We start from the raw sequence: 16,897 nt of genomic DNA on the forward strand, positions 1-16,897 counted from the left end.
TTAGTCAAGAACCCCGTCCTCCATCTCCCCTGCCTTGAAGGAAAAGGCCGAGCCTAGGAGTCACATGAGGTTTGCCTTGACATACCCTACAGCGACTTCCACGGATGGATGATCAAGGGAACCTTGAGGGAGCGGAAGAGGGACAGGAGGCCTAAGGTTTTCGGGTTTTTTGTTCCGCTCGAGGACATGGCCGGGCACACACACAACGCTCGAGCAGAGTCGTTGCGTATATGGGCCATGGAGTGTGACATTTGCAAGAAGAAGTCAAACAAGGTACACTGACTGGACGGACTTTATTCAAAGCCCCATGCACGTAGCCGATAAGGATCACTTACATACATGCATGGTGAGCCATACGAGGGAGGAATGCAGGTCGCTCCTCCTACACCCTCTCCTTCCACAGCCAGGGGCATCATCCTTCGTGTTTCTTCTTCTACTCACCGAGACCTTCATGGGGAGGTGAGTAGATTCGGCGTGTGACTGGACTGCAATCGCCCGTGAGGGTTAGGGAGTAGAAGAACAAAGTTTGCGAGGAGAGGTGGCGGCGCCTGCACCGGTCCGTTCGGCTAGGGTGCATTAGTTTTTGAAGGGAAAAGGTAGGCCGGGCTGGAGGGGATGGACATGTGATTTGTTGATCTGGGCCGAGAGGGAGTGGGAGGGCTGGGGAGGGCGGGTTACTAGGTTGGGTACTCCGTACAAATGGCGGTGGTGTGGGTGGTGAGTGAGGCTGTGGGTTGGGTCACTTGCGGTGTGGTGAGGGTGAGGTTGAGTACATAGGGAGGTGTATGTATATAGGGTGGGTGGAAGGGTGGGGTGTGCGGGGGGTATGCATAGCTTACCACGAACGGAGAGCAAAAGCCACACCATTAGGTGTACTCTGGTTGGAAAGGTAAGGCTGTAGAGGTATGTTTGATGTCAAAGTGTACAGATGGATTGATGATGATAGGTTGAGACTGTTTTCATGGAGATGTACCGTAATGTAATGAGATGACAAGCATGGCAATGGAAACTATTGATCGATTATTTGTCTAGTGATCATGGCCGTCTCACTCACTCACTCACTCACTCACTCACACACACACACGGATGGTGCCTGCGTTGGATGCTCACACCGAGGCACACCTCGCCTAAGGGGTGGGTGATTTCTTTTGACAGGAAAGCAGCAAGCATAGCGTAGAAGACAGATGTGAGGCGCACACCGGTTTCATAGTTTTTTTCTTCTTTTGTTTCAAATAACAACCTAGGCTGGGCATATCCACACGCACGCGGTGTTGTCATGAGTTTGCCTACCACGATCCCTAATTTCTCACTAGGTAGGTAGGATCGCTCATGGAGGTAGGCGTCAGTACACAGGCAAAAGAGTTGGGGAGGAGGTGCGGTGATGGCTTTTTGCTTAGATCTGTGAATGGATGGGGTTCAGCCTTGATTCATGTCAGTTACTGATCCATTCTAACAGGGTGAGAGGATGTGGGCGGGTAGGTTGGCGATTGAGATTTCCAAGTTGATCTACTGCCAGGTTGACGCAACGGCGGCCAAGTGGAAAGCTTTCCAGGATGGGAGAGAGTTGGAGAAACGATAACAGGGCGTTTGCTTGGAGTTAGTTGCCTGTTTTGGTATACTATGGGGGGACGGGGTAAAAGCATTTCTTTACTGCTTGGCTCTTTCGACAAAATGACATATCAGCCATCCTACTTTGCTTTAGAGTGGAGGTAGATAGTTTGTGAGTCACAGGTAGGTACCTGTAGTATAGTAAAGAGCACGCAGGATATGGAGTCTGTCCACTGCCTACATGCCTCCGTGTACAAAGGGGGGCAGGCTAACTTCCTTCTTGCCCTCTTGAAGTGCTGATTTTGAAAACGGAAAGACGTTCCGAAAAAGATGCTGGCCGTTGTTACAGTATATATGTATCACACTTATCTTGCTTTGACTAGGAATGGTTGACAGAGAGCACTGTTGACGTGAATCAATATACGGCCAGAAATAGTTCAATAGGCCTGCCTTTAAACACAGTTTACTACTTCTTGCTATCATCACTGGGCCTGGCATCTTTTGATGGTTAAGGAACAAGGCAATGGTCGTGACGCCAACACTTACAGCAACTCGAGGCTGAGAAATCAGTATAGAAGTAGGGTAAGAAAAAAAGAACAAATCAAGCGAAGAAAGAATTGTCATTTCATTAGTCCATTTCATGCTTCATTTCATGCCACCTTGCTGTGTGCTGTGCTGTGCTGTGCTATGCTAGAAAACTCTCTTGTTTGTTTGTCTAATGTTCGCAAAGCATGCCTGCCCATCATTCCTCTCCCCAGGTCTAGAATTGATCTGTTCATCTTGTTTTAGCAAACACAAGCCCTTCGTCACTTCGAAATCGAGGGAGAACATACCTAGCGTCATACTCATGCTGACATCCGTATTCTCCACCATCTTGGTAAACTCCTCAAAACTGATCTTCCCATCCTTGTCCAGGTCGGCCTCCATGATGGTCTTGTCCACAATCTGCTGCAGCTGCTGGTCCTTGAGGTTGTTGCCCACCATCATCTTCAGGACGATGAACAGCTCGCCGTTGGAGATGTAGCCGTCACGGTCAATGTCGTAGACCTTGAAGGCGAACCGGAGCTTCTGCTCCTTGTTGCCCTTGGAGGAGAAGGCGGAAAGGCCAGAGACGAACTCTTGGAAGTCGACGTCGCCGCCGCCGTCTTCGTCGAAGATGGCAATCATTCTTTGGGATGGGTGTTAGTATTTGGGGGTTGAGTGAGAGGAAGGGGGGGGGAGGTACCTACCTGGTGGCGAGTGGGTTGGAGGATATTTGAGGGAGTGAAAGGAACTCCTCACGCTCGATAGTGCCGGAGTTATCCTGTTTGTGTTGAACAAGTCGTATTAGCCCCATATTCGTCATATCCCTCCCATTCTCTCGGGACATTCCCATCCTCTTTCCTGTTCCTATTCCCCGTTGATCCTTGTTCTAACGAATATGAAATGAACATGCCTTATCCAACTTCATAAACCTCTTCCGCAGCCGGTCAACTTCATCCCTGTCGACTATTCATGGTGAAAAAAACCACATGTCAATAACTTGTCCCCATCGTTTCTCCTGAATGTCATGGTGAAAACCAACAGTTAGACCCCTGAACAATGTTGTCCAGCACGCTGCTGGTCTGGTTGCCCATTTTGACTGATAATTATCTTCCGCCGAGTATTATATTTTTGCCTGTATGCTCTCGTCTAGAGAATATCTTCTTGAAGAAGAAGGGAAAAAAGTCGGTTGGAGCGGTTTGGTGCTGTCGCGAGTCGTCGGTGGCGGTAAAGGTGCGGCGGAGGGTGTCGATCAGGTTAATGAAAGAATGCTGAGTGTTGAAAGGGTCAAGTTTGCGCAAGAAATCAAAACCAAACAGGACCAGATATCAAAGAAGGTTGCTGAATAAAGCTGCCCGCTACTCTCTACTCGTGAGATATCGATATCGGCGCAGGCGGTCGGCGGTCGAGGCTGCAGGAGCAAGTAGTGTAATTCGGTACCCAAGTTCCAGGTTCGGCGTTCGTGATATTGCAGCGGAACAAGTTGATCCGTCCGTCAGGTGAGGATGAGGTTCGTCTAGTTCAGGAGCTTTTCCCCAACTCCTATTTTCGATGAGGGTTTGCTTTGCGATCAACAATACACGGCTTCTGGACTCTCTCCCAAACCCAACTGGCGGCGGCGACTTACGAAAAGCGGGGTGCGGCACAAGACAGAGGTTCCAAATCAGGCCCCCCAGCCCAGGGTCTGACGGGGAGTGGGGGTGATCTCAAGCCACAAGCTGCCGCCACACACGGTCGTCATGAATGATGCACGAGCCACATTTATTCCAGGTTGCCTTGGCAAACGAAGCGAGGCAACAAACGGGCAGGGCCTCACCTTGATTTGTTCTCACCTCACCTTGCGCGTCACCCCCGGCCGCGAACCAGCGTCGTGTTCAGGCGCCCCTCCATGGCAAGCTGAGGAAGGCGAAAGAACGGATGCACGTGCCAGACACACCGCAAAGAGAGGAGAAGTTGTTTGAGAGATTGAATTGCAGTCCAATCACACTATAAAATATCAGTGGTTGATGATGATGATACTTCATAAGATTTCAAATAAAGTGGCTTTAAAATGTCGAATTTGAAGCTAAAAAAAGCCCATTCCCTTATTTGCAGTGAACTAACAATGAAAATAAAAAAAACTGACGTCAAGACATTGCGCGGCTGTGAATTGCTCCAAGCATCTCCTCTCCAAGATAAGGGATGCGCTCTTTCGCAGCAGCAGAGCCTGATTTTTAGGTGCAAAGAGGGGCAGATTGCTTGGTGTTTGTTGCTGCTGCTGCGCCCTTTGAACAATTTACTGGGCGCGCGCGCTCTCCCAATCGGCTAGGCAGGTAGGGAAGAGTGGGCACGTTCCCCCCCCTTTCAAAGAGCCCGGCCAAAGTCAGCCAATCGCCAGAAGCGTCCTGGAACACGCCGCCAAAACAGCAAATTCTGCGCCAGAACTTCAACGACACTCCATCGCGATACGAGACTTTGGCCATCAAAATACCACCAACAACGCCATTTTTGCATCGAAAAAATCGATACACTCCTTTCGCATGGTCCGCTGAATGATTTAAAAATTTTTTATTAGGGGTTTCCCCAGGCAATTTGCCCCTCTCACCGCCCTTAGCAGCCATGGCGACCCGGAAGGTTAGGATCAAGAAGTTGGCTCCAAAAACGCCTCTATCCGTCCTCAGAGAAGACCAAATCGACCCTTCAGAATACGAACAACTCACCTCCGAAGCCCAAATCGCAACCGGTGTCGAACAGGCCGAGGAAAATGTATGTCAAAAACTCACCTTGATTGACGACCACGTGTCACGTGCACCAGCACGTGCACGGACCATATCAAGTTGCTCTTACACCACAAGACTTATCCAACAGCACTTGATAGCATCCGATACTGACCTTGAAATGACAGGAGTACCATCTTCAGGCAGTCCTGCAACATGCAGGTGTCGCTGCCGACAAGGAAATTCCCGTCCCACCACCACAGGAGAGCACACTCAACTATGACGAGCTCTACTCACAGCGGTGCTCCCAGCCATCAACATATATCCGCTTCTCTCAAACAGTAGAAGAATGCATAGGATGCATGTATGACATGACGGAGGAGGACGATGTTTTTCTCAAGGCATACAACGCAAAACGAGCCGCCTCTACCCAGCTCTCAGAAGATGACTTTGAGAAGATCATGGAGGTGTATGAGGACACCGCCTTCATCAAAACCCCGTTTGCCTCAATAGACCAGACAATAGCCCCATATGAGGAGATGCTCCAAGGCCTTCAAAGCTTGGAGAGAGGAAAGGTCATGCCTCACGCCAAAGAGATCTATGAGTATTGGAAATCACGGCGGCAAGCTCTGAGCAACCGACCGTTACATCCCACTCTCAAGTTTGAGATCTCCCCTGACAGTGATGACATGGACCCCTATGTCTGTTTCCGTCGGCGAGAAGTACGTGCCACTCGCAAGACAAGAGCACGAGATGTGCTGTGCGCAGATAAGCTCAAGCGACTGCGGAGGGAGCTTGAGGATGCGCGCCAGTTGGCCATGGCTGCCCACCAAAGGGAGCTTTTCAAGGCCGAGATGCTCAAGACTGACCGCGCCATCTTTGAGACGCGCGGGACACTCAAGGAGCTCAAGGTCAGGTTGGGGATCAAGACCGACGACGAAGATCTCGTCAACCAAAAGGTCAGTCTATCATGCCCTCTCCTACTGCCACCACCATCAACGGATACTGACCCGTCTCCAGCCCCAGAAACGAAAAGCGCCAGAGGCCCCTGCCGTCCAGCGACCCCCACCACCTGCCCAACTTCGTATGCCCGTACGACCAGATGGCCGTCCTGCCGAGGCAGATCTCTCACAGCTGGCTGATCGCCTTGCTGAGAAGGAGAACGAGCTCCGGATTGATATCGAGAAGAAGGTGCTGACCCATAGCGAATGGAATCGCAACTATGTGGACTTGACTAGGGGTCCGTTGTCTCCGGTGCATGGGCCCCTTCAAGATCCCAACTTTAGGCCAGCCAAGACCCAATATCTGATGACACCACCAGCTTCGGCGTCGTCGGTATCCATGGAGGAACCCACCCCTATGGAGCTTGACAAGCCAGAAAAGCCACGAGACTTTGGCCCGCTCTTGAAATTTAGGGGAGTAGCTCCGGATGAGGAGTCGAGAGCAAACCCGCCATCGTACCGTCGGCGTATTGGTCGTCTCAATCGGCTGTGGATTGATCGTCGTGGCTTGGCGAGTCCTCCCCGTGAAGTCAGCGCAGAACAGTACGACCGCTGGAAATATGACCAGTCGTCGGATGATGAGGACGAGCCCGAGGTGTACGAGGTTGATCCCTTTGATACCCGGGCACTGAAATTCCGCGCCTCTGTCCCGCCTCCAGTGTGGATGACACACCGAGTAGTTCCTAACTCAAGAGTTATGATGCCAGCCGCGCAGGCTGCGATGATGCAGCAACAACAGCATCAGCAGCAACAGCAGCAACATCCAATAGCACCAAACCAACCGGCGTCACTACCAGCACAACTGCAGGCGACAAAATCGCCTGCACAAGTGAAGGGAGCAACATGAAGTTGTCCTTTGTGCTTTTGTGTATTTCGCCCTTATTTTTCCCCGTCGCCCGTTCAGGATGCGACGGGAGCAGCAAGCCACAAAGGTGGTCTTGCTCTGTATATCCCCTCTCTCAACACTCCGATGGTGCATTTAGCGATGGGCTTGAAACAAGAGGAGCCCGTCGTGGCTGGCGAGGAGTTCGGTGCAGTTGGTTTTTGTGTAGCATATAATTGCGGAAGCGAGCGGGCGAGTGACGGATGATGTATAGACGACGGTGAAGACTATGCCATAGACATAGACGTCAGGGACAAGGGCCAAGGCGTGCCGGGCGGCTGAATAATAAAAAAAGAAAGCAGTGATATCTGCAAAAACCAATTTGTCATTCCAAACTTGCCGAAGTCGTGGTATTGGTGTGAGAATTTGCGCGAAGAATCGGAGGCGTTGTTTGGGTCCCAGTTATAGGTCCTGAGCGCCGATGGTAGCTCGACAAAGTTTATCCCACAACCAATCGTGGAACTCACTTCACAGCCGTTGAACATCGACATGGCCGAGAGCGGATGCGACGCATCAAGGCAGGTTGTGCCCAACGAAGCCGAGCGCATAACTCGAAGTGCTTTTCGCAGAATGCTGTGCAGAACGTTGGAAATCATCTTCCTGGCGAAAAGAAAGATGTCATCCCGCGAGGCAAATGGTAGTCGATGCGCCGGTGATTTTGCATCCCTGGGTGGAGTGATTGTTGGCGAGGGCTTTGTTCCACAGGAGAAGCACAAACCAGCAGCGGGCTCAGAAGCAATTCCCAGCTGACCACAGAAATGTGGGTCCACCTCTCATCCCAACATGACGACCCTATCAGGGGGCGAACGGCAGGATGAAAAGGAGGAGCAATGTGTGCAATACCGATGCCGGAATCGTCGCGAGCTCTCGACATCGGCGTGAACGCTTCCGCTGAAAACTCTTGCGTGCTCTGCTGCTGGCCCCGGCCGAGACCAAGGCAGAGGCAGAGAGCCACATGCGCGGGAATTCCGGGTCTTGATATCTGTGCAAGACGGCCACCCCGTAGAGTAGAGGAGAGCGCAAGCTTGTCAGATGAAGGGAAAACCAAGCTGTGACAGATCTCGAACACCGTAGCGATCCTGAGCAGGAGCGAGGCCACGTAGGAGTGTGGTTCGCCGGGGACATATCAATGGCGAGCAGGCAGCTCCCGTGAGGGAAACAAGGCGCCATTGGCAGCTCCCGCGGGCTGAGGCCGGGTATTTTTGAAGCAGATAGATGTGGAAGACTGTGACAAGTTCCCTCGAGGATGACGGTGTTTTGTGCGCTGATCGTGCATCTCTGAGTAAAAGCAAAGTCAGTCTCGGAATCATAAGCGCCGGAAGAAAGCCTTCCGCCAGGATGGAGGACGCCGTGGCAGGCAAGCTTGAGGTTTCCGGAGAAGGAAAGCAGAAAATAGAACATACCTGAAGAATCGAGAGATCACGGAGGAGGAGATATACTCTTCGCCACCGGAGGTGCGGTCTTCAGGCCGGGAGGAGGGTGAAAGATCAGCATTGCTGGAGATAAGCACCAGAGCTCAGCTGGGACCCATGCGCTGGTCTTCAGGGGGGTAAATCGGGGTCAGAAAATGGAGGAGGGCAAAAGGTTTTGCAAGATGATGGTACAGACGAAGGAGGGGAAGGCTCCCGGTGTGCCGGACATCATGGCAGGCAGTGTGTTGTGTGTGTGGAAGGATTGCTGATGTCGACAGCGATGGCTGCTAAAGAGAATTGGTACTTTCTCAGTGCAGTGGGGCCCACACTACCGAAGCCCCCAAAAGGCGTCGACTCCAGTCTTGCGGAGCCCTGCATCCTGATCCAATCGGGAAGTGCGCACGAGCCAAGATGGAAGCTTCGGTACGTACCCAGGCAGATCAACGTCCTGACCCCTCAGGGAAAGAAACCTATGCCCCGCTGACGAAATATCCGTCCCATCAAAAAGCTACCCCTCCTGCAGGCTATCGGCGGCCATCAGAGTTAATAACGACGTCTAAGAGACGAAGGCATTTTGTAGACTAACAAAGGCCTGATATTCACCTCGACTCTCTACGACCTATCAATTGAGTTTCTACACGTCAACCCCGACTCCTCGTCCCGGCAAGCAACAACGCGCAACAACCCAGCGAAGTTCAGCCACCTCTCAAACCTCCACCATCCTCATCCCAACTCTGAATACTATCGAATCCGATCACGTCTCAACCTCACTCACCACCACCACCAGCACAACCACAACCCCGCAACATGACAGACCTCCTAAAAAAACCCCGCCGAATAGCCCTCGGCTGTGAGGGCTCAGCCAACAAACTGGGCATTGGCATCATCCTCCACGAAAACGACACCTCCACCGTCCTCTCCAACATCCGCCACACCTTCGTCTCCCCCCCCGGTACCGGCTTCCTCCCCAAAGACACCGCCGCCCACCACCGCTCCTTCTTCGTCCGCATCGCCCTCCAAGCCCTCCGTGTCGCCAACATCACCATCCCAGATATAGACTGCATCTGCTACACCCGCGGCCCCGGCATGGGCGCCCCCCTCACCTCGGTCGCCATCGCCGCCCGAACCCTTTCTCTCTTGTGGAACAAACCCCTCGTCGGTGTCAACCACTGCGTAGGCCACATCGAAATGGGCCGCGCCATCACCGGCGCCTCCCACCCCGTAGTATTGTACGTTTCCGGAGGCAACACCCAGGTCATAGCCTACGCTGAGCAACGCTACCGCATCTTTGGCGAAGCCCTCGACATAGCGGTAGGAAACTGTCTAGACAGATTCGCCCGAACACTAGAAATAAGCAACGACCCTGCCCCAGGGTATAATATCGAACAGCTCGCCAAACAAGGCGGGCGCATCCTCCTCGACCTCCCCTATGCAGTAAAAGGGATGGACTGCTCCTTCAGTGGGATCCTAACCCGGGCGGACGAGCTGGCGGCGCATATGAAGAGCGGGGGGAAAGGCCCAGACGGGGAAGCGTTTACACCCGCGGATCTGTGCTTTTCGCTTCAGGAAACGATTTTTGCCATGCTGGTCGAGATCACGGAACGGGCGATGGCGCACGTGGGGAGTTCCCAGGTTTTGATCGTGGGGGGTGTGGGCTGCAACGAAAGATTACAGGAAATGATGGGTACCATGGCGGCGGAGAGGGGGGGGAGCGTCTATGCCACAGACGAGAGGTTCTGCATCGACAATGGGATCATGATTGCGCACGCTGGGCTGCTGGCATACGAGACTGGGTTCCAGACCCCCATCGAGGAAAGTACGTGTACCCAGCGGTTTAGGACGGATGAGGTGTTGGTAAAATGGAGAAAGTGATGAATGATACCAAAGAGAAGAAGAAACAAGGTTTCACACCGAACTAAACAAACATTTTTGGACCCCTTGTGAAAAGGTAGTTGTATTTGTATCTGATCGGGCTGGTGGCCGTTTGGATCAAACAGTCCATCACCCAACCCACTTGTCATTTCCCCCTTTCAACAAAAGCTCCGACATACATGATATCGAGACACGCAATTCTCACATGAGTCCAAGTGATATCTCTTTCACTTTCAGATCATCAAAAACGTAGCCCGCCCGGCATACACACACACCATCATCTTCTGATCGTGTTACCAAAGTCTGGCCACCAATTCATATTACTCCAAGAAACCCCGGCCTCTAAAAGCACTGCCATGCAAAAAAACAAAGCCCTGCCTCCCGTCACCACCAATCCATGATAGTAATAATTCTTGGAATTAGCGTTAAATCATGTAAGAAAAAGAAAATATCTAAATCCCTTCTGTCGTCGTGGGCTTGTACATGATCGTGGTCACATACTGGTTAGTACATGTCAGCTTACCATCAACAAAACTCTTATTACTACAAAATAAACATACCTTGCTCTTATACCTCGTCGTCGCTGAAACTGCCAAAATGTTGTTCTTGATGCTGCTCGTCGCCAAGTGGTTCAACACCGTATGGTTCGGCATGTTCAAAACGCTATTGTCGTCCTTGATCAGCGTCGCCGCGTTCAAAATCGGCTTGCCCAAGAAGCCGGGAAGTGCTGGTGGCATGGGGAGCTTCTCAATCGCCGAGCAGGCAGTATTGTACTGTGGCGCATCCTCCTGCAGATCAAAGTCGAGGAGATATCTTGGGATCTTGTGGGCAAACAGCTCGGCTGGCGGACAGTCCCTGAAGCTGGCTTTTGGCTGCTGCTGGTTCGACTCCTCTTCCGAGACGGGGTTCTGCGACCTCTCAGTCGTCTGCTGTCCGTCCTTGGCCGGAGCTCCAGCTGCCGCGGCACCACTTTCCGCGGCGGAGGGGAGGTCGTCTGGGTTGACTTCGATGTAGTTGACAAGGTTATTTCCAAAGTCGACAGTTGTTGGGAGGTCGGGGGATGTCTGCATTTGGCCATCTACCAAGAATCGAATGTGGTGGGTGCCGGGGAGAATGTCGATCGTGGTCGCATATACACCTGGCCGTCCCTCGCTGTGTCGAGGAAAATCTTTGTTAGCCTCTCCTTCAGAACCCAAATTCTGCGCTGAACGGGGCCTTTAAAAGCACTTACACCGGGTGTAACCTCGTCTTGCGATTCCACTGAAAGATGGTCCCCGTAACGTAGACCTTGTCACCTCCGCGCTTCCATTCTAACCTCGTGGGCACCGTCGGCCTATTCTTGTCCACCAAAAGTCCCTCTGGGTCATCATCCTCCAACACCGAAGCATTGCTGACATTTGACGGGGGGCGCACCAGCCCTTGCGAATCCAACTCCTCGACATCCTCCAATGGCTGTCCAATATCGGCAGGCGAGATAATCGGCGACCCGGGCGTGTGGACTTCCTCCTCGATGGGGAGGGGCAGCCGCGGCGGGCGCGTCATATACGACATATCTTGCAAGCTACTATGCGGCATGACGACGGATTCGTATATGTCTTCGGATCTTGGTGAGCGGGGCGACCTCGAGGACGAAGGCGAGTTGTGAGAATAAGGGACAGCCACGGGCTTGGCGGGCTCATGCGAGGGGCCGGGTATGCCCTGCTTGACGTCGACGGGCTTCGCAACCGTCGTGGAGCGGTCAGCCGTCACCGAGGACGACGGGGTGGAATAACCCGGGGGGGATGCGGCGCGGGGTCGGTGCTGCAGTGATTTTGGCCGGTTGCTGCTGCTGGACGGTGGCTGGACGGCGGTGCCCTGGGCTTGGGTGAGGGAGTGTTCGGGCGGGGCGGCGACCCGGTGAGTCTGTACCGGAATCGGATGTTTGTTATCTCGCCTCACGGACCGTGGAGACTCATTTTGGCTTCCTGGGGCGTTGGATTGGAAGGATGACGACTGGCTCGTGGGTTTTGATGTGGAGGGGCTGTTTCCCATTTTTAATCAACCTTTCTTCTCCGGGCGTGCCTGCTGTCCGATAGCAGCACACGCGAACCCGAAACAAAATCGAAGGGTGGGAGAGCAGTGAAGCTTGGGCTGGCGGGTACGGGGTGGTGCTGGGTGCTGGGTGCTAGGAGGTGCTGGGTCCTAGCGGAGTATTCGCTATCTAACAGAAAAACACAGCAGATGGGAGTGCCGGAGAGCGATAACAAAGGGGAGACTGGCTCAACCTTGACTCCGATACGGTTAAGAAAAGAAGCGGACGACAGAGAATTCGGCCAGTTTCAACCGCGGGTAAAGCCAATTCAGAAGGTAAATGGTTCAGCAGATGGAGGTGCTGAGGTCCACTGTCTGGGGTTCAGTCGTTTTTGATGGATCGATAAAGATCCCCCCCAAACAGGTTTCCCCTCGCTCCACCACCACAAGTCATATGTAGTCCGTGTCACCCATGTCACCCAGAGCCGGGGTCCCAGTCCCTGCCCAGCCAATTGCGCCCCCACTGGTGGACGTCTTCGTACATCTTCACCAACTGGTTGCAACTCCTCACTTACATACATCCTCTCACTCATCAAAGGCCTTACTTATTCAAAGCTCAGCATTCCCAACCAAAGCCCCCGCTCACTTCTACCACCCCCCACTTCACTTCACTTCACTCTCTCTCATCCCATCTCTCATCCCCTCTCATCCAAAATGTCCGAAAACTACGTCGCCCCCGGCCAACAGCGCTACCTTCGCGCCTGCATGGTCTGCAGCATAGTCATGACCCATCAGCGTTTCCGAGACGAAGGCTGCCCCAACTGCGAAGAATTCCTCCACCTCCAAGGCTCCAGCGAGCAAATCGAGTCCTGCACCTCGTCCGTCTTTGAGGGCCTCATCGCCATCGCCGACCCGACCAAGTCCTGGATAGCCAAATACAACCGCCTCGACGGCTACGTCCGCGGCACCTACGCCAACAAGGTCCTCGGCCAGCTGCCAGACGAGATCCGCACCATGCTGGAGGAGGAGTATAGGATTCAGTATATCCCGTAAGTTTGGCACGCTTTTTCGACTCATCACTGCTATGTGCTAACTGTGCATGACAGGCGCGATGGTAGCGCTACGGAGGCGGACTGAGCAGAGTATGGTGGTGTGAATGGTGATGAGATGAAAAAATGTATCATAATTAATGTAGCTGTGTGCGATTGAAGCTTTTTTCTTGCATCAATAGCGGGTTGGGAATGGCGCAAAATTAATTAAAACTGGAAGACTTTTGAGATTTCAAGGACGTCTGTTTTGGGTACTCATATGTTTTGGAAGCTGTTTCGAAGAGCCGCCAATTTCTTGCACCTAAGGCAAGGTCACACTATCACCACGGTATAATCTGGATTCTTGGAGTCATCACCACTATCAACTCACACCAGTAATATATCTAGGTTACCACGCTTTCCCCCCTCCATGATGTTTTATTGTGCTGTTAACCGTCCGACGCCCCGCAGCCATCACAACCATCCATACGTGACAGAAAACGCCCACCCGAATCCCTCTTCTCCGCACTATAGAAACCAACCATCGCTAGCATGACACCATTAAGCAGGCTCCTGCCAAGCAACCACATCCATTACCTGTCCCCCCGCGGGGTGAGTATACCCAATCTTCAAGCGCAACCGCAGAGGCTGTTCACAGGATTGTTAGTAAAGTACTTTTGTACCATGGAACGTACAATCACTTACCCCCTTGCAACCTGCTACCCTCATCATTTGTGTGGCCTCAGCACCATGCGCCACATCTGTCGATGAAATGCTGAGTAACTGCAACTTCTGTGATTTTGGCACAGCAGCCTGCAGCCCAACATTGGAGAGAGGGGCCCCAGACGTGTTCTTGAATCTGGCGATGGCCTGAACTGTACCTTCCGCGTTTCTTTGTGTCTGGATAGTCACGTTCAGGCCGTTGTTGTCGTAGCATGGGTGTCCAACTGGGGCAGCAGGAGCAGCGGCCGCCTGTGGTGCTGGGACAGCATCCATGGAGAAGAGGGCGGCGCTGGGTGGAGGGGTGGCAGCAGCCGGGCCGGGAGGTGGCGTGGACGTTGGTCCTTGCGAAAAGAGATCCATGATCGAGGCCACATTGGACTGTGCCGGAGCTGGCGAAGAGCCGGTAGGAGCCGGGGCGCTGGCTCCTCCAAGAATATCCGCAAGTAAATCCGCGTTCTGAGTGCCATTGACTGGCGACGGGGCCGATGGTCCGCTATCGCCCATGAGGTCGAAAAGAAGATCCTCCTCTTTCGGCTTGAGAGACTTGGACTTCCTGTTGTCTGCCTTCTTCGTCTTCTTCGCCGCTTCGCCAAGTACTCGTGATGATTCCTTGATCTGAGGAGGCGGCATCTTCTCGAGCACACCACGGCGAATGTCGTCGTATGAAAACAGGTTGCTGAACTCAACCGCACGTTGTTGCACCTCGACGTCCAAACTTGTCTGGTGGTTTTGCAACAGGCGCCGTATCCGTTCGATCTGTGCTGGCTCGGAGAATCTGGTCGTGAGTTTGACCAAGGCTGTGATCACATACTCGGTGGTAACCTGAGTACCATAACTGCTGCTAAGAATGGTGGAGAAGAGATCAACGATTTCGTGCTCCTTGACCTCCTTCACCAATTCCTCCTCCTCGTACTGACCACCACGGAGCAGAGCATCGCCATACTCACCAATACACCAAGCACCGGCTTGTGTCAAGCTCTCCTGTGTGATGTCCTTTTTGAGATTCGCGTAAAGCTTTTGTACGGCATACGTCTGAAGCTCAGGGGTTGTGGCGATAAGACGAACGAAGGACGACAAGATCGGCTCCTTCACGTAATTGCCCGCCAAGCTCAGCACGCGCAACATGGTATCGAATTGCCACCTCTTGTTTGGTGCATAACGGTCCGCAGCGACGCCAATTTGGGTGGTCATGGTTGGCTTAAACTCGTTATCAGCCACCTCCAAGAATGCCAACAGTTCCCTAATCAGAACCCGAACATTGCTCTCGTTGATGAGGGTAAAGCTGAGGTCCAAGGCTCTTCTCCTGATGCTGATATCGGGATCCCTCAGACACTCCAAAATAGTATTCCGATGTCTCTGTACGGCGTTGGTATCGATGGCCACCACCTTGACCAAGGTGTTCAGCGCGACGTAGCGAATGTTGTTATCCTTGTTCGTCAAGAACTTTCCCAGAATATTCACACCCAGAACACGCAAGCCAGAGTCCGCCTCGATATCTAGAATCGTCCGTACCGCCTCGTAGAGAATCGAGTTTCCAACATTCTTGGAAGAGTCGGTGTTGGTCGCGACCTGCGCGAGAATATCGTTGATCTGTTCTGTTACCTGGGCATCATTGCGGGCCAAAACACGAAGCAACCGCAGAAGCTTGACCTGCAAGAAGGGGTCTGTAATTCCAGTGACGTCGTGCTCAGGGGCATATCCCGAGGATGCCAGCCCCTTCAGAATCCTCACGAGAGCAGGGACGAACTGCTTGAACTTGTCGACAATTCCCTCCTCACCGCCCTCGGCTTCGTCAGCCTCGCAAAGACTGTTGACCAAGGTCAGGCCGCAGAGCAGCACGCCGTGATTCCTATCGGACAGAAGCTGGCTCGCCTTTTCGATAAAGTGTTCTTGTAGGTCTGGTACTTTTCGACAAATCCGCATGGCGCAGAGGGCTGCTTTTCGTCGAATATAGGGGTTCGCGGTGGATATCAGGTTCTCGATCTGACTGAACAAATCTCTCGACATTTCGACCGAGGCGATGTTTCCGAGAGTACACAAGGCAAGACCGACCACGTATTGATTAGAATGTTGCAGGTCACTAGTACCATCGAGTCAGTTGGTTGTAGGGTTCTCTGCCAGAGCAAATGGACGCACTTTTGGAGAGAGTTGGTGACCAAGGTGAGAACCTCCTGGTTCTCGTCCAGCAACAAACTTGTTGCCAAATGCCCTAACCGCTTGTCGGCGAAACGAGGTGATGCGAGAAGCTTCAAGCACTCAATCTGGCCGAAATGAGTGCGCTCGCCAAGCGTGAAGAGGTAGAGTAGCTTGGCCACATTGTTCCGCCTGTACCGTTCCTACTATCAGCACACACACTGCCCAACCCAGACTGTCGATGATATATGTACCTGACACCGTGGTCTGCGCTCTCTTCCCTGAAGCTGGCACGGATGGATGCGCTTTCTTTCTGAATGACGGCTCTTTCGTCGGCGATGGTCTTCGCGGCGCGTACGTTGCGGATGAACTGCTTGACTGTGGGGTTGCAGGCACGTCAGTAACTCCCGATACGGCTGGCTGGCTGGCGATACATTGGCGCAGATGTAGGTAGGCAAAGGGAATGGCGGGCATTAAACTCACGGGAGCTCATGGTGACTTTATTAGGGCCCTCGTAGGGGCCTAGGGGAAAATTCGGTCCAGAATTGAGAGCGGGAGGTTTGGAGGAGGTTGTTCGTGTGTTCGCTAGTTGCAGACCGTTGCCGCATTACCAGATGGTCTCTCACAGCGATGTGGCTCTGCGTGCTGTCCGCTGGAGGTTCAGGGTGGCAGCTGTCGGACCCATGTCGCATTCGGTGCCTCAGGCAGCGTCCATCGCGATTGGCGTATGTTCCAGACCCTGAGGGTTCAGAGTGGGTCGCTTCCCCCTTTCAATAATCTCGACACTTGTCATTGAAAGAGGCCTGCAAAGCATAGGTGCAATGGAGGGTTTCAAGATGGAGAGATGAAATTCTGTAGAGAACCAAAAGTCCCCGTCAGAATTGCTGTCGTTGTGTGTGCTCGTTGAGGCTATCTCACCATGGCTTCAGGTCTCTCACTCTTCCAAGGAACCTGAAAAAGGGGTAAAATAGGGGCTGCAGGCAAGCACACCCTGACTGACCCTTTGTCAACTAATTGACTTTTTCGACTCTTGCAAGAGTCTAATTCATATCATACAGCTGATTGCGGT

At 52.9% G+C, this 16,897-nt stretch overlaps 6 protein-coding genes across 6 annotated transcripts; 3 read left to right on the forward strand and 3 right to left on the reverse strand.

Moving 5' to 3' along the window:
* Positions 1-2,238: 2,238 nt before the first annotated feature.
* CNB1 (Calcineurin subunit B) lies at positions 2,239-4,277 on the reverse strand (the record flags this gene model as incomplete). Its single annotated transcript, XM_062910266.1, has 4 exons — positions 3,113-4,277; positions 2,984-3,036; positions 2,778-2,851; positions 2,239-2,716 (listed from the first exon to the last, which is right to left on the reverse strand). Exons 1-4 carry the CDS (start codon positions 3,162-3,164, stop codon positions 2,239-2,241), a joined length of 657 nt encoding a protein of 218 aa, XP_062769164.1. The 5' UTR covers positions 3,165-4,277.
* Positions 4,278-4,305: 28 nt separating this feature from the next.
* EPL1 (Enhancer of polycomb-like protein 1) lies at positions 4,306-6,856 on the forward strand. The gene is made up of 3 exons (XM_062910267.1): positions 4,306-4,815; positions 4,955-5,725; positions 5,787-6,856. Exons 1-3 carry the CDS (start codon positions 4,669-4,671, stop codon positions 6,612-6,614), a joined length of 1,746 nt encoding a protein of 581 aa, XP_062769165.1. The 5' UTR covers positions 4,306-4,668; the 3' UTR covers positions 6,615-6,856.
* Positions 6,857-8,869: 2,013 nt separating this feature from the next.
* KAE1 (putative tRNA threonylcarbamoyladenosine biosynthesis protein kae1) lies at positions 8,870-9,934 on the forward strand (the record flags this gene model as incomplete). Its single annotated transcript, XM_062910268.1, has 1 exon — positions 8,870-9,934. One exon carries the CDS (start codon positions 8,870-8,872, stop codon positions 9,932-9,934), a length of 1,065 nt encoding a protein of 354 aa, XP_062769166.1.
* A 49-nt stretch (positions 9,935-9,983) lies between these two features.
* Positions 9,984-12,351, reverse strand: GAL83 (galactose metabolism-related protein). The gene is made up of 3 exons (XM_062910269.1): positions 11,166-12,351; positions 10,495-11,086; positions 9,984-10,434 (listed from the first exon to the last, which is right to left on the reverse strand). The coding sequence occupies exons 1-3, from the start codon at positions 11,963-11,965 to the stop codon at positions 10,387-10,389; spliced, it is 1,440 nt and encodes a 479-aa protein (XP_062769167.1). The 5' UTR covers positions 11,966-12,351; the 3' UTR covers positions 9,984-10,386.
* On the forward strand, positions 10,595-13,389 carry SPT4 (transcription elongation factor spt4). Its single transcript, XM_062910270.1, has 2 exons — positions 10,595-12,993; positions 13,051-13,389. Exons 1-2 carry the CDS (start codon positions 12,659-12,661, stop codon positions 13,079-13,081), a joined length of 366 nt encoding a protein of 121 aa, XP_062769168.1. The 5' UTR covers positions 10,595-12,658; the 3' UTR covers positions 13,082-13,389.
* Positions 13,238-16,843, reverse strand: APL4 (clathrin associated protein complex large subunit). Its single transcript, XM_062910271.1, has 5 exons — positions 16,312-16,843; positions 16,083-16,206; positions 15,832-16,020; positions 13,678-15,775; positions 13,238-13,620 (listed from the first exon to the last, which is right to left on the reverse strand). Exons 1-5 carry the CDS (start codon positions 16,319-16,321, stop codon positions 13,534-13,536), a joined length of 2,508 nt encoding a protein of 835 aa, XP_062769169.1. The 5' UTR covers positions 16,322-16,843; the 3' UTR covers positions 13,238-13,533.
* Positions 16,844-16,897: the final 54 nt, after the last annotated feature.

The sequence above is a fragment of the Podospora pseudopauciseta genome, assembly GCF_035222475.1.
Source record: "Podospora pseudopauciseta strain CBS 411.78 chromosome 2 map unlocalized CBS411.78m_2, whole genome shotgun sequence".
In the NCBI taxonomy this organism is placed as follows: domain Eukaryota; kingdom Fungi; phylum Ascomycota; class Sordariomycetes; order Sordariales; family Podosporaceae; genus Podospora; species Podospora pseudopauciseta.